The 24,512-nt window shown below is 40.7% G+C and overlaps 2 protein-coding genes across 3 annotated transcripts in view; both read right to left on the minus strand.

The window, feature by feature from the left end:
* chchd6a (coiled-coil-helix-coiled-coil-helix domain containing 6a) overlaps window positions 1–12,211 on the minus strand; it is an 83,821-nt gene extending 71,610 nt beyond the window's left edge. Inside the window, exons 1-4 of one of the 2 annotated variants that reach the window (XM_026153120.1) lie at window positions 11,979–12,211; window positions 10,277–10,370; window positions 9,111–9,225; window positions 7,717–7,861 (exon numbers count right to left, since the gene is read on the minus strand). In XM_026153120.1, the coding sequence (XP_026008905.1) occupies window positions 7,717–7,861; window positions 9,111–9,225; window positions 10,277–10,370; window positions 11,979–12,062 (438 nt within the window). In that variant the 5' untranslated portion in view covers window positions 12,063–12,211. The remainder of the gene's footprint in view (window positions 1–7,716; window positions 7,862–9,110; window positions 9,226–10,276; window positions 10,371–11,978) is intronic. The other variant, XM_026153121.1, reaches the window with a different exon arrangement.
* A 292-nt stretch (window positions 12,212–12,503) lies between these two features.
* Window positions 12,504–18,440, minus strand: LOC113013552 (E3 ubiquitin/ISG15 ligase TRIM25-like). The gene is made up of 4 exons (XM_026154558.1): window positions 17,635–18,440; window positions 16,686–16,825; window positions 13,781–13,948; window positions 12,504–13,599 (listed from the first exon to the last, which is right to left on the minus strand). The coding sequence occupies exons 1-4, from the start codon at window positions 18,259–18,261 to the stop codon at window positions 12,891–12,893; spliced, it is 1,644 nt and encodes a 547-aa protein (XP_026010343.1). The 5' UTR covers window positions 18,262–18,440; the 3' UTR covers window positions 12,504–12,890.
* Window positions 18,441–24,512: the final 6,072 nt, after the last annotated feature.

Below are 24,512 nucleotides of genomic sequence, written 5' to 3' on the forward strand. Positions count from 1 at the left end.
GAGTAAACAGAGACATTACATTTAGGAACATTTAGTGTGCGCGCTCAAACCCACAGACCCTAAAAGTTATAGCAGAGAAAAACTTGGATTTATTGCTCATCATTAAACCAAATTCAGGATCATAGAACTAGAATTAGTGTGTTTATATGCATCTCCTAATCAAAGTACTTTAAGAAGTGCAAGACGTAGCAAATATAGCATCAACTTTGGTATCTTACAAAATGTACAATATAGTCAGTGTCTCCTTATTTTAAAAACTTATGCATTTAAAACTGGCCAAAAAAATTACAGATACCAACATAGTATCATCTTATTTTTAACAACTCGATATTTGTGTAATGCTTTGTGATATTAGTCTATAAATTATTCAGTTATGCCTAAAAAGATCATAGAAACCCTTTTTAAGGCTAAAATGGGTTTTGTGAAGCAAAGCTCTCTCACCTTTGACCACCAAACTTAAAATCAAGCCTTCTTTTAGTCCAAACAAACGACTCCTCAGCAACGCTTCCAGCGTTAACTGGCATGGTATCAAAACAACTCTCTTTAAGTCACTGAATTCAACGGGGTTACTCTGGTTTAAACTTGAAGCTTAAAGTTTTTAAACCCAGGCATCGCAGAGCATAGATTCTGAACTTTGAAAGATGCATTTGAAGATTTCTTTTCTTTTGAGTATTTAAACATTCTGAAGTTTTTAAAACTTGCAACACTTGCAGACCGAAGTTAATGATACCCTGGCTATTACACTACCATAATAATTAAATCACTGGAGTAAGGCTATAAAATTGGGTTATCCTTCATTATTTTAAAGCACTAAAACCTGACCTTACTCAAAATAAAGAGCACTACCCTGCCAGATGAATCTCAGAAGAAATGGATTCAAATATTTTCTACGGTGGCCCTGAGAGGTCAAATGCACTGCAACTTAAGAGAATGCTGCAAAAGCATAAAAGCGCACACAACACATGGAAGATGAATAAAAGGAAAGGAAACTAGAGCGTTTTGGGGACACAATAACGTGACGGAACAGCTACGGAAGTGACAGAAACCAAAAGATTTGAAGGACTGCACAGAGACGCTCAAAACAGGCAGAGGATTCATCAGTGCTGTGAGGGCGAAAAGGATGTAAGGAAATGTGAGTTTATTTAAGATGTACCGTTTATGGTTTAGAACACTGATACATGTCTGCTATTAGCCGTTTAATGTTAGCTTACGTCCACAGCTTTTCAGTCTTGTCGCTGTCTCCTAAAAAACACTACAGCTGTGTTTTGCAGGTTTTGCTTTTTCTTGTGAGGTTTTGTGGCTTTGTTTTCTATTTTTGTTGTGTTGCATTAAACTTTTCTGTTTGCTAGTGTTTTCTTAAATTGCACTGCACCTCTCAGGGCCGCTGCACTTTTCTTTCATATAAAATCTAACTTTTATTAAAGCAAAAATGCCTGACAGTGCTACATCACACAGGAAAAGCCAGATATCTGTGTGTTAGTCAGTTGTAGATACACACAATTCAAACCACACTGACAAAAAAAAGTTGTGCACTGATATTGCAGTAACTGTTCAGAATAGCATGGAAAAAAAGCTAAAGGTGGGAAAATAGTAACACACCACTGTCAGTATTAATGAGGAGTCCAACACAGTGTGCAAGGTGTTGTTTTGATTCGGAGGTTGTAATGCTGCACTTGGATTTTTTTGTTTTTTTAATGACATGTACTAAGAAATTATAATGAAGGATGTTTAGTACACGTGGGTACAAGAGCTCATTCGATTATCAGTATATATGTTTTTGTCCTAAAAACAAAAACCAAACAAAAAATAATGATTTACTTTTAAACTTTAATTGAAAATATAATTTAACCCTTTTTTACATGCAATTTTATGGCTCAAATTTAATGTGTCATCAAAATAAGAAACCAAACATAAAAAAAACCAAAAACCTCACAAGTATTAAATATGGAGAATGCAAACCTCACTCAGTGACCTGGTGCAAATCTGAATAAGGATAATTGCTTTCTTTGTAAAGATCCAGGAACATCCCTACAGCACGTGAGTCAAAGAGCATCAACAGCTCTATATATATATATGATAGCTTCCTTAAAGACTAAACGAATATGAACATTACAATGAAAAGTGCCCTGGCGCTGTACCACAGGCAATTCTGACAGTAAAAATAATGGCAGACAATAGGACATGTACAAGGAGGGCACAGACAGATTCCATTAGTGTTGGAGGAGCAGGTGGAATAGCATTTGTGACTGGTTTTTCTGGTGACAGAATTTCAAAATTTATCTAGTTTTTGTGCATGATGTGCACAGGGACAAAGCAGCAGGCAAAATAAGACAGACAGGCCAACATATGAAATATGGCATATGGTTTTGTTGCCATCTAGTGTCGACTGGAGGAAGTGATTCAAACTGAGTACACCCAGAGTGCATGTAACCAGCTAATACATGGACATTTCCCAGAACAACGCAGTAGTATCTCATTCTCTATGAATTAGATGTGTGCACGTTTATATAAGACAGGCTTTATGTTAATAATAATGTCTCTTAATATTATGTAATCAGGCTTTATTTTGCTTTTATGTCTGAGCTAAAAGCAAATCAAAGCCTGAGAACATCTCCTCATGATGTAAAGATTGCTTGTGTGCCCATTAATTCTCTTCTGTGAAGCCCTGAGGATTTTTTTTTTTTTTTAAACTGGACAGCTGGCCAATGATACCTGATGATGATGAGGACATTTTTCCCTCCCAAACAGAGGTTTCCTGAATAAACAGAAGCCTTAAATAGTTTTAAAAGTGTTATACTGACATGAAAAATTCCCTGCATAATACCCTTTAACCACCTTACATGTTCCCTGTCACATTAAGTCCAAGTAAGATGCAACTGACTCACCTGTGCTTAAAAGGCACGTTTGAAGAATGAGAAAAACAAGGCTGGCATTTTATATTAGCCCAAGCTCAGTCAGAGGAAGTTAAAGGGCAGCTAATAAAATAGTCTTCCTAATTGTTCTGTGAGAGAGAAATTTACCATATGCTAATGTGACTTATAACCTTTTTTTTATTTTTAAAGGGGGGGTGGGGCTTTCAAGACGCACCAAAAGGCCATTAATACAATATAAAAAGAGAAAATCCCTTTTAGCTCTTTAGTTCAACTTGCTTCTATTCTTTCTATTCTCCCGTTCTCCTCCCCCCCACACACACACTTATTCTGAAATTAATCTGCAGAAGATTTGCTATTAACAAAGACTATTCACAGAGTGTGGCACAGAGTGGGCGAGAGCTTTGGCTTGAAAGATGAGGAAAGGGCCAGAGGAACAGAAGGATCAGGCAGTGCGCTAGGAAGAGCACAAAAGACAGGAGGAAATGAGCGAGGGAGTGAAAGGCACCGGAAAAGAAAGAAGCAGTTAAAGAGCAGACGCCACACATCGCTGACCGGCTCTTTCTTGACGTGTGACTCAGTGCTGCGACCACGCACGAGGACAGCGGGCACTGAGTCACCTGTAGCAACCTTCTCTGCCCACTCCTCACACCTTTGTTCCGACACTCAAGGATAAATCGCGACTCCGTCCATTCGGCACACATTTGCACAGCTCCTCTCTCCTCCTAATCCTCCGCTTTCTAACAATTCTGCAGGTCACCTGCTGCGTCTTCTTTCTGGATCATCATCATGATGATCATCATAAACATTAGTTAAACTAGTAAACTAGTTAAACTTAGTGGTGCTACTTTCAGTCTTCATGCCTTACATCTAAATCTTCTTTATTTCAACTTCCACAGGAAGCATTTACTCAGCTGTTTGTTTTTTTTAAACTCTCCCTGCACGTATCCCTCCCCTCTGTATGCAGTGCTGAGGCATCTGTCATTTTCATTCTTGCTCATCATTTCTTTCCGTCTTTGTTCTCCTCCTCGTCCTTCTCCTTCAGATTTCATATTTTCTCTCAACCCCTGCCACCCCTCATCCCTCCTTGTCTAACATCTCCTGATTGTGCGAAATATTTATTCATCTTGTAACCCGCTTTTAAAAATCACACCCTCCTTCTGCAATTCATCCTCCCAATGCGACAAAGAAGCGTTACAAATAGTCCCTCCTTCCTTCTCGTTGACCCATTGTTGCGCTTCCCTTCCACTTCCTTGTGGATCCTTCACGAAATGTTCAATCGCTTGTAAAGGGCTCCTTTTTCGTTCCCTTCTCCTCAGTTCTATTCCGCAGGAAATGCGTGTCATCTTCTCTTTCACTCCCATTCATTCCCGGCTCCTCTTCATTCTTCATCCTAACCCTTCACAAAATGTTCCGTCACTTCTTTTTCATCCTCACATCCTTCTTGCTCCCAATTACTTAGTAAATGCTTAATCAGCTGTCAGCTCCCATTTTGAATCGTCTCATATGTTCAGTCTTCCTCATCCATTTATTTTCCCTTTTCAGGAAATATTGCATAACTGTCACAGCTTTAAACTTTTCCTTGCATAATTAATATGGCTCCCTGCCAAATGTACATTGGTTCTGACCATGGGTGCCAGAGAACTTTGCTGCCAGCTATGTAATCCATCAAAACTCGAAAGTTATTTAGATTTTTATCACTAAAAATAACAAAATATTCACTTTTATTATTATGTTTTTTACTTGTAAACACTCGTCCATCTACACTGTGTACATGTCATGTCTGATGGGATTAGCCTGTTCTGGGTCCTAATGCTCTTTCGCTTCCCAAAAGCAAAAAAGCACAGAGACACCACTGAGATTTAAAAATGATCTAAATCCTTTACACCTAAAAGAATTTGGTAATCACAGCTACAATGTGAGCACAGGTTTTGGTATTACAATGGCAGGAAGAAATAGGACCTTTCATTGGCTTAAATCCTGTTTTAATCAACCACCTAACCTACACGGTGAAATGTCACTTTTAAAGTTTACCCCAAATCCCATCTTTTCCTCCACTGATTTATCGGAAAAAACAGTGAACATCCAACATCCATGTGCTCTATGCCATGTACCAGTTTTGCTAGTAAAACATAATCCATATTGATTATGAAAGATGGTCACAAATAGGACATTCCCTTAGACTGTGGCTCCTGGTTGAAAGTAAAATCGATTTGGTTTTAAATTTAAAACATTTTTAATAAAGCTTAAACGTACAGTGGTCCTTAGATTTCAAACACACTGCAGCTTAAGAAAACACCAACAAATAGAAAAAGCAACACTTTACTATTGCTATTAGCTGTTTACTGTTAGCTTGTTCGTCACATTGTTGTCTTCCCAAAAACACTGCCGTTGGGTTTTGTGAGTTTGTGGAATTTTTTCTGTTTCCATTGTATTTTCTTCAACTTTCTTTGTGTTTTGTGTGCTTTTGCAGCACTTGATTTGTCTTTTTCAAGTTGCAGTGCATTTGAACTCTCAGGACAGTTTTGTAAATGTGCTATTCAGCCCTGAAATATTTCACATGGCCATCTCCAGTAATTTGGGGCTCAGAAAAATAAAATACTGCAACTTAAATGAGCAATTTTAGTGAAAATTTAGCAAAGTATTGCTGATCCACATAAAAACTATATTTTAAATGCTGAACCGGTACTAAACCTGCATGTCTTTGAATACATACCTCTAGTTTCTTTTTATATGACCTTTTATTGAGATTCTCCAAGAGGTTGGAGATTCACAGAAACCACTCAATTATGGGAAATATGCTATATTATAATAAATAAATCTGCTGGCTGGAGGTGATTAATGGATGATTAATGGATACACCTTAATGGATAAGTTTAGGCAAACTGCTCATACAGTATGCACTAGATATACTCTTTGCTATGTCTGTATTACTGTGATACAAAATATGACATTCTTATAAATGACCAAAAAAAAAAAACTACCCATGCAAGGGTGCACAGGACAAAGAACTGTGGAAGATGAGTGATCATGCTCTCTGACTCCATAACAGCAAAAAAATAAAAAATAAAAAATTAAATTTGAGTAAAGAATGTGAGCAAGTCTGCCCACACTTCGTATGCATGTGCATGTAGGTTTTCATAGCACAGAAACAGTAATTACAAGCAGCCCTCAGCATCAGGAGGTCCAGTCCTGCTCAAGCGGTCATTCTGCTCAGCGCATCCCTCCAGCAGCTTTCTATTAGCAGTGGGAGTATGTTGGAGTGGAGATAAGACAGGCGCTACAGCGATGGGGGGGAGGGGGTGTAATAGGAGGGGAAGGGGGAGGAAGAGTTGTATGAAACAGGCACCGGCTGATGTGTACAACAAGAGCCCCCCCCTCAACCTTCCCCACCCATGACTACACGGGCATCTCCGCACCACTCCTATCTCCAGCTCCAGGAAACTCTCAGGGTGCAATTTACCGCTTGCACTACGCTGATAATACCGTCTCCCGGGCAGGAAGGAGAGAGTGATGGGCTGGGATAGAAAAGGAGAGAAAGACAGAGTGAGATAGGGGGTGAGGGCAGGAAAGAAGAAGAGAAATGAGGGAGGGAGAACATGGGAAAGAGGAGTAGATAGAAAAAGAACAGGGATGTAATAGGTGAGAAGGGGAGGATAAAAAGGAGGACGAGGAGGAGGCAGGGGGAGTATCATCATGGAAATTGCAAATTCAATCTCAAGAGCCAATTTGCGTCCGTATGAATACTCCGATTTAACCACAGACAAACTCATCAGACTGAGTCACATCTTGACACCACGTCAAACCTATCTCCTCCCACTCAGATTAATCCACTTTTACACAACTTTATCAACAAACTCGTGCAACACCTGACCTCTTCAGTGAACAGAGCTAGGATGACTGCTGACTAAAACTTTAAAGAACTGTACACAGGCAGCAACAGCTCCCTCAATGGGTCACTGGCAGATACTGCAGGGGGAAGCAACATCATATCCCTCACTCACATCATAACCATATTAACAGAAATGATGCACAAAGTTTCTGTAAACATAGAGCGGCAGTCGAAGGAGAGGCAAGGCGTGTTAGGTGTAACAAGAAAAACTAGAAGAGGCAATTAGTTAAGCTGGAGTACAGAGTTGTTATTGTTTAAGTATATACAGCAAATGGTCAGCAATGCCCAGAGGGTCATTTCAGGTTGCATTAGGTCATACATAACATATAAGGTTGGCTGTAGGAGTATAGTTTTTTATTTTATGCAAAAAATACTTTTTGATTTTTTATAACTTTGGATGTGATGGCAATTTTTAATTGGATTAAATCTGAATCTCCTACCACTTTGCAAACCCCTCTTGTCTTGCTTTAGACTCCCAAAGCTTTCGTACTGACCGACTTTCAGAGACATCTGTATTAACCCTTGCAGAGAAATTACTTCCTACAGGGTCCTGCCTAGTGCAGTGTGACTGACTAAAGCAGGGGTCCCCAAACCCAGTCCGTGAGGGCCGGTGTCCCTGCAGGTTTTAGATCTCACCCTGGGTCAACACACCTGAATCACATGATTAGTTCATTACCAGGCCTCTGGAGAACTTCAAGACATGCTGAGAAGGTAATTTATCCATTTAAATCAGCTGTGATGGATAAAGGACACATCTGAAACCTGCAGGACACCGGCCCTCGTGGACTGGGATTGGGGACCCCTGGACTAAAGTGTTTTAAATATGAACTTACTTCACTCTTATTTAAACTAGTAGCAGTAGCAGCTCAACACGACACATGAAAGAAACAAGAGATTTAAACTTTAATAGAAAACATGTCTGACGCATGCATGGGTGTGTGGGTGTGTATATACCAACTGTTTGGTCCTCTCAGCTTCCAGCCGTGTTTGTTGTCTTTCCCGGCTCGTGGCTTTGGCCATCTCTTCCTTTGCCGCCTCCATTTCTCGCTGTGCCATCTTGGCCCACTCTTCCTTCAGTAACTTCTGTTGTTGTTCATACCTTAAACCATACATATAATGAATATTGCTTACATTAATGGCAAACTGACACATTAAAGTATGTAAGATGGATTACAGATAATCCTCATGACACTTTGAAAGACCAAATTTTTTTGTTTGTTTGTAAAAAGTCTTTATTTTTAATTCAATATAATCTGAAATGAGTGACTGAGCCCATAAAGTCATCGGGAAAGTGTTTACAGAGGTCACAGCTCAGGACCTTTTTCCCATAGCCTTCTATTGAACCAGAAGCCTTTTCACATGGCCTGATGGTAGGTGTTACAAAGAATGGAGGTTTAACGCACACTAATCTTTTATACTGTTTTTCATGGCTTTCCACAGTACAGTCAGATGTTGTATGTATATATTTATGTATGTCCACTAGGGGGCAGTATAGAAACACTTTAAGCTCCCTCCATAGAATATTAGAAACATGCATTGTAGGGTAGCATCAAACTTATCAGGAGTTTAGTTCATTCATTAGACATGAATCAGAATGCTGACATGAAATAAGAATTACCTCCTTTTATCCATTTTCAAATGAACAAAATTACTATTAATGAAGGTCCTTATCAAACATGATTTATCCTGTGCAACACAGTTTAACCCGGGTCTCAAATGTCAAGTGATACCTGAGTTTAGCTTATAAATAGCAAAGGCCATGACAGCTAAAATAATTTGTGAAACTACTTTATATAGACACACTGGTAACCAATATTGAACTAGCAAGCTTGCATCTTGCAAAAATCAAACCTCTTTGGATACAAAAACAGCTTCCATCAAAACAGAGACATGTTGTACAATCGCACAACCCAGAATGGAAAAAGGAGCTTGATAATTTTTACAGGTATTTATTTATGCATTTACTTAACTTGACTTAATATGAAACCATGCATGATGCCCTGCAGGTTAAATTAGTCAGGACTCTTTTAGAAGAAGCTCTCGATTTAAAGGCTCTCTGAAATGATAAGCATCAGATCATATTTCTGAAACCTTCACAGTGTTGCATATTATCCTGTTACAGCTCATTTTAGTTTTTTTGATTGAGCCTTCAAAAAAAAAAAATGTGGCACACCTTCCACATTTTTTGTTCTCTTTCCAACGCAAACAGAAACACAACCTTGTGATTTATAACAAATCACAAAAAACCTTTTGCTCCAATATGCAGCAATTCTATTTGCAATGCATTCAAATGGTCACCAGGCAGAAATCTTAACTAAAATCTGTATCCTGAATTTCCTTTAACTCACCTCCTCTGATCTTCCTTGCTGAAGGAGGCCGATTTGCTGGAGTGCGAACTGGGTTGTGCGCGCTGCTGTGGGCCTTGCTGAGATTGAGAGCCTGAGCTGGCACTGTGAGAGGAGGCTGAACAAAGACAACAAATGTTCAAAGGAAAAAAGATTATCACACAAGGTAAAAACAACTTTGGCACTTTTGTGGCTTACAGCTTTACTGTCAAAATAGGGACTAATGCACATGTATAATTAATACTATATAATCAAACATTGTAATCTTTCTTAAGAAAAAAATGTTTGTATGAACTAAAAGATTTTTCATGGCTCAAAATTTACTTTAGGTCAGACATTTAGTTGATAGTGAATCTGTGTTTTCTTAATAGAAGTGTAAAACCCTATACATTTTCTGGCAATGTTTGACAATTTGATAAGCAACAGTCGATTTCAGTAAATTAAATTCCACTAAAGAAAAAGAAAAATAGTGATTTTTTTTTTTCTTTAAACGAGGACACCACAACGTTTCCCTGGCTGCCAAAATCATTTCCCGCTCTCAGTTTATTCTGACACAGGTGTCCAGTTAGAATAGAATTCAACTTTATTGTCATTGCACATGTCACAGGTACAAGGCAACGAAATGCAGTTTGCATCCATCCAGAAGTACTTTAGCCATGATATAGATATATTACAATATATATATATATTAGCAATAATATAGATATGTAAGTATAAAGTTAAAAAGTTAAAAAGCTCAGGCAACACATTTTTTTTCTTAAAAAAATATTTTCTCGTTAAACACGTATCAGCTGATGTGATACTGCATTTACAGATGAGAATCGAGAACCAGTTCCAAATTGTCCACTTCCCTTGAATTGTATGTGTCAAAGTTTATCAAGTTCTCACACAATGTTGGCACACTGTACTTGCAACTGCACATAGCAGAACAATGACGCCTAATTCACAGCGGGTGAGGTTTTTTCACACCTCAGTTCCAGTCAGTGTGTTCACACAGAGATAATAAAACGGTTAATATTGGGACTCAGTGAAACCTACTCCCACAAAGAGAGAGAGAGAGAATAAACTGTCAGCAATCAAAAGGGGAATAATTAAAACAAACTGGCTTCTAAGCAAACTTGATAAGTGCAGAGGCACCAATAGAATCTAATCTCAAAAATGATCACTACCTGTGTTTGTTTGAGGGCTTGAGGCAGGTGATGACGTGCGGTCTGGGGCAATGTTGGCAACTCCTCTCATTCTTTGCAGAACATCTTCTGACAGCTGGACAAACAGAGTCAACAAAGCATATAATATACACGACGTGTTTTATTTATTTCATAGAAAAAAAAACATTTGTGTAATCCTTCAGATAAAAAAACAACAACAACAAAAAAGCATGAGCCTCTTAAACATGCCATTAATAGAGGATCACTGAACCTCTATTGTATGTGTATCTGTATGTGTGTGTGTGTGTCTTTGTGTATCCAGGGAAGTCCTTAAGCACTACTACCCCAAAAACCACAGGAGGGAGCACTGACTCACTGTTTCTATGAGTCACACTGAATGTGCAACCAAGGCAGGCTCTCTTCTTACAGACATTTTCACAAAAGATTTTAAAAGCACTTTGGGTGCTCAGAGTAGAAAAGCACTACATAAAAACTGTTTTTACATTTACAAACCTGCTAACCCCATTGCATTCCACCACAACGTATTAATTTCCAGTCGTTGTTTTTGCAGGATCTGAGGGTGTCTTCATTTCCTCATAATGTCAGGATATTTGGAGGCACACACCCACACCAGCTGACTTTCTGTATGTGTGCGCATGCAAGAAGTTTAACTGTGGTAAATTTTAATTTACCACTTAATCATGCACACCAACAGGCTAAAGGTGAAATGAGTACACATCTGCATCATTATGACAATGCAAGAATCTCCACAAACGAGTTCAGAAAAGAAATAAACATGGAGGTGTATGATTATCTAACTGATTTTGTCAGCGCTTGACAGGTGACCGAAAGCTCAGCAAAACTAGACATGCCTATACCCTGTTGAAATCATTTCTATTTGTTGTTTTGTTCATTATCGTTTCCTGTTTTAGAAGACGACAATTTAGTTATATATGCAACTGCATTAGTGTTTCATTGGTTTCACTTGCATACACTAACTCGCTCTACTTGGTTGTGTTAAAAGTATAAGCTTTCTATATGTCCAACAGCACGTGAAAGCAACACTGTAAAGAGGCGTCAACTCCACACCAAACCTCGTTTGAAATCTGCTCATTTCAAGCCATCCACTTTTAGTTAAACATATGCTCAGTTAAACCAACATGTTAGGCAGTTATGACATTTATACGAGTCTCCCCGTTTTTCTTTGATACACACTTACTGTGCAGCAGACATGTTCACGTAGGATAACAGCGAACTTTAACGTTTCAATGCAAACTAAATGTGTTATTGTGTTAACGTTGTTAGCAAATGCCAGCGACTAGGTAACAGCTAAAAGGTTTAATTTCGGGCAATTAGTTTTCCTGCTAAGTAGGCAATGTATATGCCGAATTTACCTTAAGGTGCTAAAGTTTTCTATATTTCTTAGAGCTTCTGCCACGTATATTCTTTTACTTGTAAACAAGGAACATTACTATTTTCACCTTATTACGAATGGAGTTTGGGGTAACAACATTTTTTTTTTACATATTTCAGCTCTTTCAACAACCTGTCCCACCCTCTTCCTACCTTTGTACCTCCTCATTTTAGCAGTGACACTCTACCGGTCGTAGACTGATAGCTTGAACAAAGCAACAACTTAATTTGACAATAGCCAGTCAGCGCTAAACGAGACATTAAAGTAATGCTAACATGGCTTCTCAAGTGCTAGCTAAATTAGCATTACCTTGACTCCACGGAGAATTCTGACCCTGTCCTCATCGTCAACACCGAAGGACACTTTTCTTGTTGTACTCTCTCCCGAACCCATGCTTCTGCTGCAAACGCACAGCTTTCGTGGTGAGAAAAATGTTTATAATATGAAATAATGTTGCTGTCCTGCCCAATGACAGAATGTGAGACAGAAGGGATAGGGTTGCCAGGTTCTTCGTGAACCATCCTCCTCTTGCACATGTGTAAAGGTCAGATCGTGTGTTGGAAATGATAACATTGCGTGTGAATACGAAATTGTTAATAAGAAATTATTACATGTGTGTTCTGGGGGAAGTCAGATTAAATGCAAATTGCTTAATCGCTTTAAAAAAAAAAACAAGGATTTACAGGCACACCTGGCAACTCCAGGGTCATAGTTGAATGGCTGAAATATCAACAGCCAATCAAAGGCTATATACGGCATAGATTATTTCTATGCACCCGTAAAAGTATTGAGACAAAGAAAGTTGGTCACAAGACACACAGAAACATTGCCAGATAAGTTTATTTATAGAATAAACACAAAACATGTCTCGGTTTATGCCTAAATGTCAGCGTCTGCGCACAGCAGTGTTTACTGTATGGGGAGCAAACACAACATTCAACACGTTCCAATAACATTTACAAAACACACAAAATGGAAACATGATCTTGTGACATAAATGTTTATGCCTCAAGATCTCACAAAAGTAGTAGGCGCCTGTATTGATAAATCTACTCTATTAAAACACCCAAAACATGAATAACACATTTTTGTAAACAATCTCATGTGATTGTAATGCTAAATTTATACAATGCAAGGCAGCAGACGTATTGCGGGTTTTTGTGTTAGCTGGAAGGCAGTTCACTTGGCTGACTACCCAAGCAATTTCTATGCAGGATGTATTCACATCCCACTGCTCAGTGTGATCCAGGAGTCTGGTGTGTTTGAAAGTATACTGAATACCGGGTAAACAGGCTCTTTAAACACAACCTTTAAGGTGTGGAGATGTTCCCTGCGCCCTTTGGTGCTGTGGAACGTCAAAGTTCCCCCCTCGTAATCCAGTGCAACCTCAATCTTGACCGGTGGTGTGGTCACTTCCTTAAGGACCACATTTGAGGAGCACTGGCACACTGTCAGCTTGCCGTTTTTCCACTGCAGCCTCCAGGACACAGTGTTGTGCCCCAGACGGCTGTGGTCACCACGGCGAGGAATGCTCTTGTAGCACACGCCCAATGACCACATGCTATTGGGTCCCACTTCTACAACCCATACATGCTCGCCGCCAGAGAAACCCTGGCTGCACAGGATCTGAGGTGCACTCGTGAAACGCTCGGGGTGCTCCGGGTACGACTGCTTGTTGGAGCTGTATTTGACTGTGCGCAGATCGTTGGACACCAGCAGGTTGGGGTGGGCGGTGAAGATGCTGAAGGTGAGTTCCAGTGGGTTGAGGAGGATATGAAGAGAATCCATGAGGCGGGTCATTTCTGTGCAGAAGTCTTGGGTTTTGAGACCTCCCTGCAGGCACATATTATTGAGTGGAGCCTTTGAGGGGATGTTGGAGGAAATGGCACTGGTGACAACATGTCTCAGCTTTTGTTCAATCTGCATGAACCTGGAGAGCAAAGGATTTATTATTACTTACTCAACTCATCTAGCCATATGCCATGGGTAATAAACAATTAAATGTCGGTTTATCAGTAAGAATACTGCATCACTTTCACTTTTCTTTTCATTTTTACATTGTTCTATATATTTCTTCTTTTTAATTGTAATAGCAGGGCAGATTTCTGTACCTGTGTATAAAGATGCATGTGTCCGTCTCATTGAGGACCTCTGTGGCACTCTTTTGGGCCTCCATCAGCTGCTGCTGCTGCTCCTCAAGTGCACTCACGCCTAGCTGCCAGCTTTTGCGGCGCTGTCCTCTCTCCTCCTCCAAGAGCAAAAGCAGGCGATCCCTGTACCTGTATCACAGCACACAAGTGAAGCGGACTGGTCATTTTTATTCCTTTTATTATCGTGATGTTACTAAACAGAGTCAGGTAGATCGATTCATCACTGTGTCTGCTTTAAAGTTGTACATGCATCCATTGCGTCCATACAATGAGAAATAATCACAAAGCTCAGAAAATATTCAACAATCTAAGTTATAATCTGTGCTAATTAGATAAGGTTAGCCAGCTAGCCAAATGGTTTTTTAAAAATCAAACAAAAAAGTGAAACAGATAGCATCTGATTATGTATGTGAGTTGTTTTTGTTTTTGTTCTTTTAATAAATACCTGGTACTGAGAAAATGCCTGTGAGATGAAACTGGCTGAAATGCTGCTGGTAGACTACCTAAATGATAAGAAATGTGCTAGGAGGCACACCCAGAAGTTCCTGAACTTCCAGAAAGTTCCAACCCTCAGCATGAACGTCCATATATTAATTTGGACAACCTATGACATAATAGAATAGAATAGAATAGAATTCAACTTTATTGTCATTGCACATGCACAGGTACAGGGCAACGAAATGCAGTTTGCATCCATCCAGAAGTGCTTTAGTGATATAGATATATTACAATATATATTAGCAATAATATAGATATGTGAGTATATTACAGAAATGGGTCTATTATGGTATGTTATAATGTACACGGTATGAAGTATGTTGTGAATATTCTATAACTATAAGTATGTACAGGCTGTAGTGAGTACAAGCTATGTACAGGATATGAACAGGATATAAATATGAAAAACTATACAGAATATGAAATAAATAACTTTACAGAATCTGAGATATACAGCTATACAGAAATGGGAACTATGCAAGTTGTAAACAGTTGTAGGATTAAAAATTATCGAATGTACAGAATGATTATTTACACAGAGCTATACAGTAGTGCAGTTAAGATAAGTGAGGGTGTAGATAGTTTCTACAGAGGCTATATAAAGTGCTAGTGGTTGTGAGTGGTGGTTCAGTCCATGTTATTATTGTGTTTGAGGGTACAGTTGTCCATTGTGGGTGTGTGTATGTTCAGTCCATGAGTTTAACGTGGGTCAGATGTCAGGAGGCAGAGTTCAGGAGTCTGACAGCTGTGGGGAAGAAGCTGTTCCAGTACCTGGTGGTCTTAGCCCGGAGGCTCCTGTGGCGCCTCCCAGAGGGCAGGAGGGTGAAGAGTCCATGTGATGGGTGACTGGGGTCTTTGATGATTTTCCCAGCCCTTTTCAGACACCGCTTCCTGTAGATGTCTTTTATGGCAGGAAGTGGTGCTCCGGCGATGCGCTGGGCAGTTTTCACGACCCTCTGCAACGCCTTCCGGTCCGAGGCAGAGCAGTTCCCGTACCAGACTGTTATACAGTTGGTCAGGATGCTCTCGATGGTGCAGCGATAGAAGTTCACCAGGATGTCTGAGGACAGGTGGTTCTTCCTCAGAGTCCTCAAGAAGAAGAGGCGCTGGTGAGCCTTCTTGACCAGCTTGGAGCAGTTGGTCGTCCAGGTGAGATCCTCGGAGATGTGGACTCCCAGGAACTTGAAGCTGCTCACACGCTCCACAGCCGTCCCCTTAATGTGGATGGGTGGATGTGGGTCAGCATTCCTCCTGTAGTCCACGATGAGCTCCTTGGTCTTCTCGGTGTTAAGCAGCAGGTTGTTTCTGTCGCACCACTCAGCCAGACGATCCACCTCCTCCCTGTAGGCGGCCTCATCGTTGTCACTGATGAGGCCAATCACCGTGGTGTCATCTGCAAACTTAATGATGGTGTTGGAACCATCAGCAGGTCTGCAGTCGTGGGTGAAGAGGGAGTAGAGGAAAGGGCTCATCACACAGCCTTGTGGTACACCGGTGTTCATTGTGATGGTAGATGATAATAAACTCCTCCAAGAGTCCCTTGGCCCTGGGGAAATTGCTGCTATGCATGCTCAATATTTTTATTTAACTTAACGTACAACTAGCTCACACACAGCCTCACTAATGTGACTGAGCTCTACATTTCAGTCTTACTTCCTTCCAAAGATATACCTTCTTGAATGTTTTCTTGAAACTTACTAAAGTATTAGGGTGTTACAGACACCCTTGAATCTGCACCACAAAACAGACGCTGGTAGGCCTAAAATGCAGATGAACTGCATTAATTACATACATGCTTACTACATTCTTTGAGGGGTCGAAGTTTTGGTCTGTATTTTTATTTGCTGCTGAAAATATGAAGCACATCCTGTCAGAGAGAAGCTCCTGAAGAAACTGTTCTACCACCTCTGAAATATGCATTCTGGGTTTTCCACACCTTTTTAAAGCCAATATCATTTGTCATCTTGCTGTTTGAAAACATACTGTGCACGAACACTGGCTGACTTTTAAAGCATTTGGGAAAAAAAGATAATTCCTGTTCTTTATTGAGAATTCATTCCATCTATTTTTACATTGTGATGGTTGTAGAGTTTAACGTTTAACCACAAAAATCAAATGAAAACCTGCAAACATTTTTATCAAGTGCTTTAAAGTCAAAGATTCGTGAGGATATTCTATCAGAACAGGGTGTGTTTGGTTTTATGAGAGATTGTTGAGCGTGCATTCATACCTCATATAGTTCAGACTGTAATTGGGGAAATGTGTTTTCAAAGCCTTTAAGTCCAACTTTGGTCACTGCATTTGCTTAATTACACCACCTGCTACTTTTTAAGGCAGTGTTACTAGCAGCAAATGTGCAGCAGGTTACCTGTCCACCAGAGCACCTATGCTGTCCATGACTGTCACAGCCTTGCTGACCATTTTTTCTCCTACAGCTTCAGAGGTTCCCTGATCCTCTGCTGTCTTCTGCAGGAGTCCCTCTGTCAGCTGCAGTCTGCTAGAAATGACCTGCAAACACACATGTAATATGTTTTAAGATCTTTTGAGTTTCACACGACAGGATTCTTTCTATTGTGTATAAGCATAAAAGATTTCGGATCTGGAAAAACTGGGTGCCCTTTTCTCGTAAGTGCTTTCGGAAAACAAGTAGAGAAAACAGATCTATATATACATATATATAGTACTGTAAATGTTTTCTGTAATGTTAAGTAATATATGATCATATTCCATCAAAGTTTGATCATTTTCTGGTCCAAAATATTAAATTCAACGGTCTGACTTTGCACTTTTGAATTGTATGTATAGCACGAAACTGTGCACTCCCTTAGATTCTGCCAAAGGTCATCAGGTTATTCCTATCAGACAGATTTGTTTTGCATTCCAGATCTTCACCACTCCTCAAAAATGGCAGTGAGTCACTGAGGTGCCAAGCCCTTAATTTATATGTGAAACAAGTTCGGTTCCCATGTCTATGTCCCATGTGCATAGAGCATAGTCTTTTAAACATTGTTCCAAAATTATATTACAGGATTTTCAGGTTTTGACATTTCTCAACAGTAAGTTCCCTGATGGGATTCACATATTTTTATAACATGAATTATGCATTTGTATAACTTGAATATTTTATTCATGAGTCTACAAGCCCTGTCTGAGCACTACTTTCACTTTTGTGCATGCTCAGCTGACCCAGATATGCCCACATTTTGTAGGTTATCAATTTATTTATTAATACATATATAATAACCCCCCTTCCTAATATATAATGCTACAATATAACAGTAGGTAAAATGTTAAAATGTTAATGCAGTCAAAAGTACCTTATTTCGGGCCTCCAGCGCTCGTCTCATCTCCTCTTCAGCTACGCTAAAGATGAGAACGTCGTGGCTCTCGTGATGACCCTCTACGACGCACGTGGTGCACAGAGACATCATGTCGTTGGAACAAAAGTACTCAAGGGGACGCTGGTGGATGGCACAGGCCTTCACTCTCAGCTCCGTCGTGGGCTCCACCACGGGGTGGGTCCTGAACAACTCCTTCTCGTGGTGTTTCTGAAGGTGTCTGGAGCAGAGAGACACCTCACACTTCAGGCAGGTCTTCACGGCGGGCGACTGCTCATCTATGCACTGATCGCAGAAAACCTCCATTTTGGTATCCACGCAGTCGGCTTGCATGTTCAGCAGCAGCGCGGTGGCCTTGTAGTTCTCAATGATGCTGCGAAGTTTGAAATTTATCTGCAGGTTATCCGTGCCAGGATACTCCTCACGACATTCTGGGCAGCGCGGCAGGATTTTGCCAGTCTTATCCGTGCTGTCAATAGTTTTGCGGATACAGAATAGACAGTAGTTGTGCCCACAGGGGAGAGCCACCGGGTCCGAGTAGAGCTGAAGGCAGATGGGACAGCTCAGCTCGTAGGCTAGCTGGTCCTCTGGCTTTGACAGCGACATGATCCGAGGTGGTGAGACGGGTAGCTGCTTTTGTTCGTGCTTAGTTTCTCTTCTTTTGTCAGGTCTTCTAAATACCTTTGACTAATCTTACTTAATTTCTCGTTTCTTATCACTTCTTCTCAACCGTCAAGCTGTCAGGTGAGTCTATACAGAACAGGCCAGAAGGGCAGTTAGTGCATACTTATCCGACCAGGAGGAGGTGTATCCACAAATGTTTGCAGGACAACATTCCGTTCTTAGACACCTTGTTTGCTGTGCTGCCAGGAACTGACACCATCATACTGGCTGCTGTTGACGGTTAAAATATTTCTGACAAATCATCAGAACCTGTTTTAGGAAAGAGGTATGAGGATGCTGAATGCTGCTGGAAACCATAAAGCATGAATTTTGGTTAAATAATACTTAATATGTGCAAAAGAAAATCCATTTTGGGGAATTGAATGCTTTCAGTTTCTTTAAAAAGTTCCACAACCAATAAAGAGTATCACCAAGCTGAAGGGAGAATTGTGGCTTTGTCTGGCAGTAGCTCAGTTTTGTTTCAGTTTTGTTGGGCTGGGAGGAGGAGTTGGCCGTCCCATTGGGGTCTGGAATGTGGGGCCTCCCTGCTGCTGCGGAGTCGGGGCGGTCTGCTTCTCTCCACCCCAGGGAAGAGGGTAACACCACCTGGGTCTGGGTGCAGTTTCCCCCTCCAGGGGCAAGGGTACCTAGATCTGGGGCTTAGGGTATGCTTGGGGAGTGTACAGTGTCTATTTATGTCTGTCTCCACGTTGGGTGAGTGTTGAGTAATTGCATATGAGAGCATGAAGGTGGGAATGGATGTTTGTATCTGTGTGTGCCTGTTTGTCTGTGTCTATATGTCAGGTCGGGTATCAGACGCCACCTCTGTAGGGACATCTCAGGCCCTCCAATGTATGGAGGCCTATCTCCCCCACCATTCCCCCTTCCATTGGCAGACGCCCTCAGACATCGGTGCATTGGTGGTTCTTTGTGTCCGGGGATGGGCGTCCAGGTACACACCGGCTCACTCCTGGTGGCTGCTTGTCGGGGCCTGGAGCCTGGGGCTCGCTCGGGCCCTTTCGGGGGGTGGGGTGCCCTCGGCCTCTGGGCCTGGGGCTCGGTCACTCCGGCACAGCTGGCTGCCGGCGGAGCTCACGGGCACGTCACTGCAACTCCCCCTGGCCTCTGCTCCGCGGCTGCTGAGTGACCTCTCATCTGGGACTCTCCTCAGCTCTTTCTGGGAGAGTGGCACGGCTGCCCCTCTGTTGGTCTTCCTTTGTCTCTTGTGTTCTGGGGGTCTCTGGATGTCTGGAGCCAGGATCTCCTCTATACCTGCTTCATGTGCTGGAGGACGGGGCTATGGCTCCCCACACCCTCTAGCAGATCATTACATGAAGTAACCTTTTGAATACAAGTGCGCTCATGCTCACAGGTGTACACACGGGTGCTCACACAAACAAACTAAACCTTTTTTGGCTCCTACCTCAAAACACACTGTGCGCTGTTGATCTTATGTGCTGCACAATAATATTCAATATTTAGTATTTACTGTTATATTCACATAGATTATTGTGATGATGTTGTTTATTATATTGCTCTCTTTTTTTGCTTGTTTTCTCTTTTTTCTTTCTCACCAGGTGATTGACATATGTATTTTTTGTCTGTTTTGTTTTGATTGTTTTGGTTTTATGCCCTTTATCACTGTTCCTCTTCCCCGCTGTTTTTCTTTCCCTCTTTCTTTCTCCCTTTTCTTTCTCCCAGTCATGTCTATCCCGTGTTTAGCAAGTGAAAATATATTGGTAAAGAAAACCCATTGGGCATCTTTCTTGGCCTTTAGACAATAATTCTGATGGCAAAAGAACCAAATGGGACAGGCGAAAGAAAAAAAAAAGAGTATCAGGAAGAAAGGTGACCGACGTGGTCGTTGATGTCAGATGGGCTGTATTTCCCACACTTTTTCATGTACTGGGTTTTTCCCACATAACCATCGCTAAGGGTTTATAGAGAGTCATCTGAAATGAGAAAATATCCAGTGAGCAGCAGTTATCTGGGTGAAAATACTTTGATGATGTCAAAGGTCAGAGGAGAAAGCCAGACTACTTTGAGCTAATAGGTTTGTTACAAAGAAGCTACAGAGAAGAACATCTCTGAAAGCAAAACAGACCAACAGACTAGGGCTGGGCCATATTATACCGTTCACGGCAATACCGGTATAATGTTAGGCAACGATAGGAAAATGAAATATCGCGATAGAATGAGTAAAACGCGAATGCGCAGTTTCTTTGTTTTCATACGCACATGGCCGATTGTTGAGTGAAACAGATGAACCAGAATTGGCTTGTAAAAATGGTGCAACTTCAGTGATGTGGAACTGCTTTGGTGTTTGTCCCTCAGATACACGACAAAGCACATTTTTTTGCAGAACATGCAAGCGGCTGTCGTTATTGTCGTATTTGTCGGACTAAGATGCTCTTAAATCTGGGAGTAATCTGGGTCCTAAACCCCCCTCTTCAGGTCAAACGAACACTGCAGCATCACTGAGAGTTATGGGGCGATCGTGGCTCAAGAGTTGGGAGTTCGCCTTGTAATCGGAAGGTTGCCGGTTCGAGCCCCGGCTTGGACAGTCTCGGTCGTTGTGTCCTTGGGCAAGACACTTCACCCGTTGCCTACTGGTGGTGGTCAGAGGGCCCGGTGGCACCAGTGTCCGGCAGCCTCGCCTCTGTCAGTGCGCCCCAGGGTGGCTGTGGCTACAATGTAGCTTACCATCATCAGTGTGTGAATGTGTGTGTGGATGGGTGGATGACTGGATATGTAAAGCGCTTTGGGGTCCTTAGGGACTAGTAAGGCGCTATATAAATACAGGCCATTTAAAAACTGTCTAAATTCTTTCATCTTTAATAAAACGATCAGCATTGCTGCTTTACCAGGTGTAACTATGAAGTTTAACTTCCAGGCATCCATGAAAACAAAAGTTATTACATTTAACGGAGTTAGAAGTTAGCAGGAAGCTAGCGGAATTTAGCTCGCTAGTTTCGCTAGTTACCTAAGCATGATATTGCATGTTCTGACTGAGAGATTTCTGAAAAAAATCAAACGTACAGCTCTGCTATCACTTCCAACATAAATGAAGACAGGAAACTAAACAACAGTGACGTTTGTAGGGTTACTGAAGTTGGGCTAGCTGGTATATAATGATGTGCTACGTGATCGCTAGCGACACAGCTATGTTAGCATAACATAAACAGTGAAGCTGGAGGACGAACACTAACACTTTTCCACTTATAAAAGTTAACGTGAAGGTTCCTCATGGTTAGAGACAAATGCAATCGCATGGCAGGATGCTGTAAACGGACCAAACTTCAGTCAGGAGAACAACTGAGATAATCCATCCACAATACGAGGTTAGCCATTAATATACTGCAACAACATGGGAATAGAGCAGCTGCCAGAGAATTCAACATTAATGAATCAATGGTACAGAAGTGGAGGAAGCAAGAAGAATGAGTTTAATAAAGTTTGATTTCCTGACTGCTTTGTTTCGCTTAATGTGCCTTATAATCCCGTGCACCTTATGGTCCGAAAAATACGTACTGCACACTGCAGTTTAATGTTGCAAAGCACCTCTTTTTAACTTCAGTGGATATTATACATGGTTATGCTCAGGATATGTCAGCCCATTTCTACTGGAAATGCCTTTTGGTTAAACTTTCAGCAAGGAATTTGCATTTGCACTGTTAAATTTTTATAAAGCTTTAATGTACATAAAAACCAGCTTCTTGTTTAAGTGAAAATAAATGGAAGGTTGTCTTTTTGCGCTAGTAATGTTGTGGAGTTGTATTTTGTCTCGCATCAATTATATCGTCAGTTATATCGTTATCGCAAATTTTCAAATATATATCGTGATAAATATTTTTGGCCATATCGCCCTGCTCTACAACAGACCTTGAAGCAGACAGGTTACAGTAGCAGAAGACCACACTGGAGGCTACGCCTGTCAACTAAGAACAGGAAACAGAAGCTCCATTTCGCAGTAACTCATCAAAGTAAGATAATACAAGATTGTAAAAACACTATCAGTCCATTACAGAACCTTTGTGATGTGGCTGAAGGGAACAGCTAACATATCTCTCACTCTCAGGTTGCATTAGCTTAGTAAACCTGTACTTTTGACATAAATCTGAGTAATTTTAAGACTGATTTAGTGTTGAATATAGAGAACTAATTTCCTCATAACATTCAATTTTACTGTTGAAAGTAAAATACTCATTTGTTCTAAATCATTATGCAGATGCCACATTTGTGTGTTTTATCTATACAGTCACCACAACGGCTGAAGTGACACACAGGCTAATTTAACCTGTTATTCTGTGAAAGGTTTTCACTGAGAACTTTAGAGCAGCTTTGCATTCAACTGCATGCTGACCTCTCCTGTTTGATGAATGTCACTGAATATCACCGATGTCATAACCAGAAAATTCACTAGAGCACAGACGTCAAACTTATGGGCCACATACAGCCAGCTTCGATCTTAACTCAGCCGGTTTCTTTTAGAGATGGCACGATACCACTTTTTTATGTCCGATACCGATACCGATATCATAAATTTGAATATCTGCCGATACCGATATGAATCCGATATAGTGTTTTTTAATCAACAAAACTGTTTTTTAAATATCTTGCTGCATTTTGTATAAGTTCATACTCAAGTTTAAAACAACAACTACACTAAAGCTATTCTGTTATACCTGTATGCAAAAAAAAAATATTTCATAGTTCAGCAATACTGATCAATCTAATAAACTTAAACCTACACCATCCTCCCTATTCTGGTATTTTAAAGAGTACTTAGCATAAATATTAAGCAACCTAACTAATAGGGCTCCAACTCCCAGCAACAACAAAAATAAATAAATAAAAAATAGGGAACCACCCCTCACGCGCCACCTCATGATGCTTAATCGACGTAATCAACCTTAATTTGATGCAGTGTGAAAAAAAATGCACAGAAATCAATTATTTTTCAAGAAATATTAAATAGATTCAACATCTTTCTTCAACAAAATTGCAGACTGCACAGATGGTACCTTCCCAAAGGAAAAAGTACTATAGCTTACTAGGGTATATTAGACTTAATAGTTACTATATACAGTAATTGACTTCTATTCATTTTACATCAAATTAAAACTTTGGGTGTCAGATAATTATTTATTAAAAGCTAGACATTTTAAATGAGAATAAGAAAGAAAAGTATGTCTTTGTGCCCCCTTTTCCCTGTTAATGCCCTATCGGCCCCCCTGGCTAAACTTTGCTAGATCCGCCCCTGCACAGTTACCAGCCGTCAGCTACGTAGAAAAAGATCCTCGAGTAGAAAGTAATATTAAATACATTCTAACAACAGCTGATCAAGCTTAAACGTGCTGCTGTCGTTCAGCCGCTGGTTTCCTCTTTCTGGTGCAAAGTGGGCCAAAAGCAAACTAGAGACACGACTGGCGACAGAAAAGCTGATCAGCTGATCGTTAAGCAGTTTCATGATTGAAGTAGCAGCAAGAAGAGGCAGTCGCTCCATATATCGTTTGTTAAGCTTAACGCAGGAATGCTTTACAAACATTCAGAGATGGACTTACACACTTGCTTTACTTCTCTCGGGGATAACTTTGTCGGAGATGAAATGCCGGGTTGCTAGCGAAGCTCCACATGCTATCCAGACCACCGACAGGTCCTGCATGCCACAGCCGCTCTATCACGTGATGCATACTGCTCCGACGTGCTAACGTTCTGAGGTGAGTTACGGCGTGTTGCAAGTTTTGTGAGGTGCTTTCGTGATATTTAATGGATCGGATTACATTTTTTATTTTTCTCCGATATCCGATCCAGTAATTTAGGTCAGTATCAGACCGATACCGATACGTAATATCGGATCGGTCCATCTCTAGTTTCTTTATGACAGTGTCAAGAGGTTTAACAAGGCTTGACATTGTCAGGAAGGAACGTTTTCAAACCTGAGCTCATCATTAGAATAATCATAAAGTAAAAACAAGAATCAAAGACACAATGAAATTAAATTTCAACATAATAATGTAACAGTGATCAAAACAGGAATGAAATGCACAGATATTAGCAGCTAGCTGTGGTTAGGGAAATGTGCTTCTTAAATGAAGAAGACATGCTTACTAAATTATTATTTACTGATGAGCATAATGATGATGGCCACATTGGAACGCGGTGCTTTTAATTATATGTTAATTAGAATCTGC

Source organism: Astatotilapia calliptera, chromosome 20 (genome assembly GCF_900246225.1).
Source record: "Astatotilapia calliptera chromosome 20, fAstCal1.2, whole genome shotgun sequence".
Lineage (NCBI taxonomy): Eukaryota > Metazoa > Chordata > Actinopteri > Cichliformes > Cichlidae > Astatotilapia > Astatotilapia calliptera.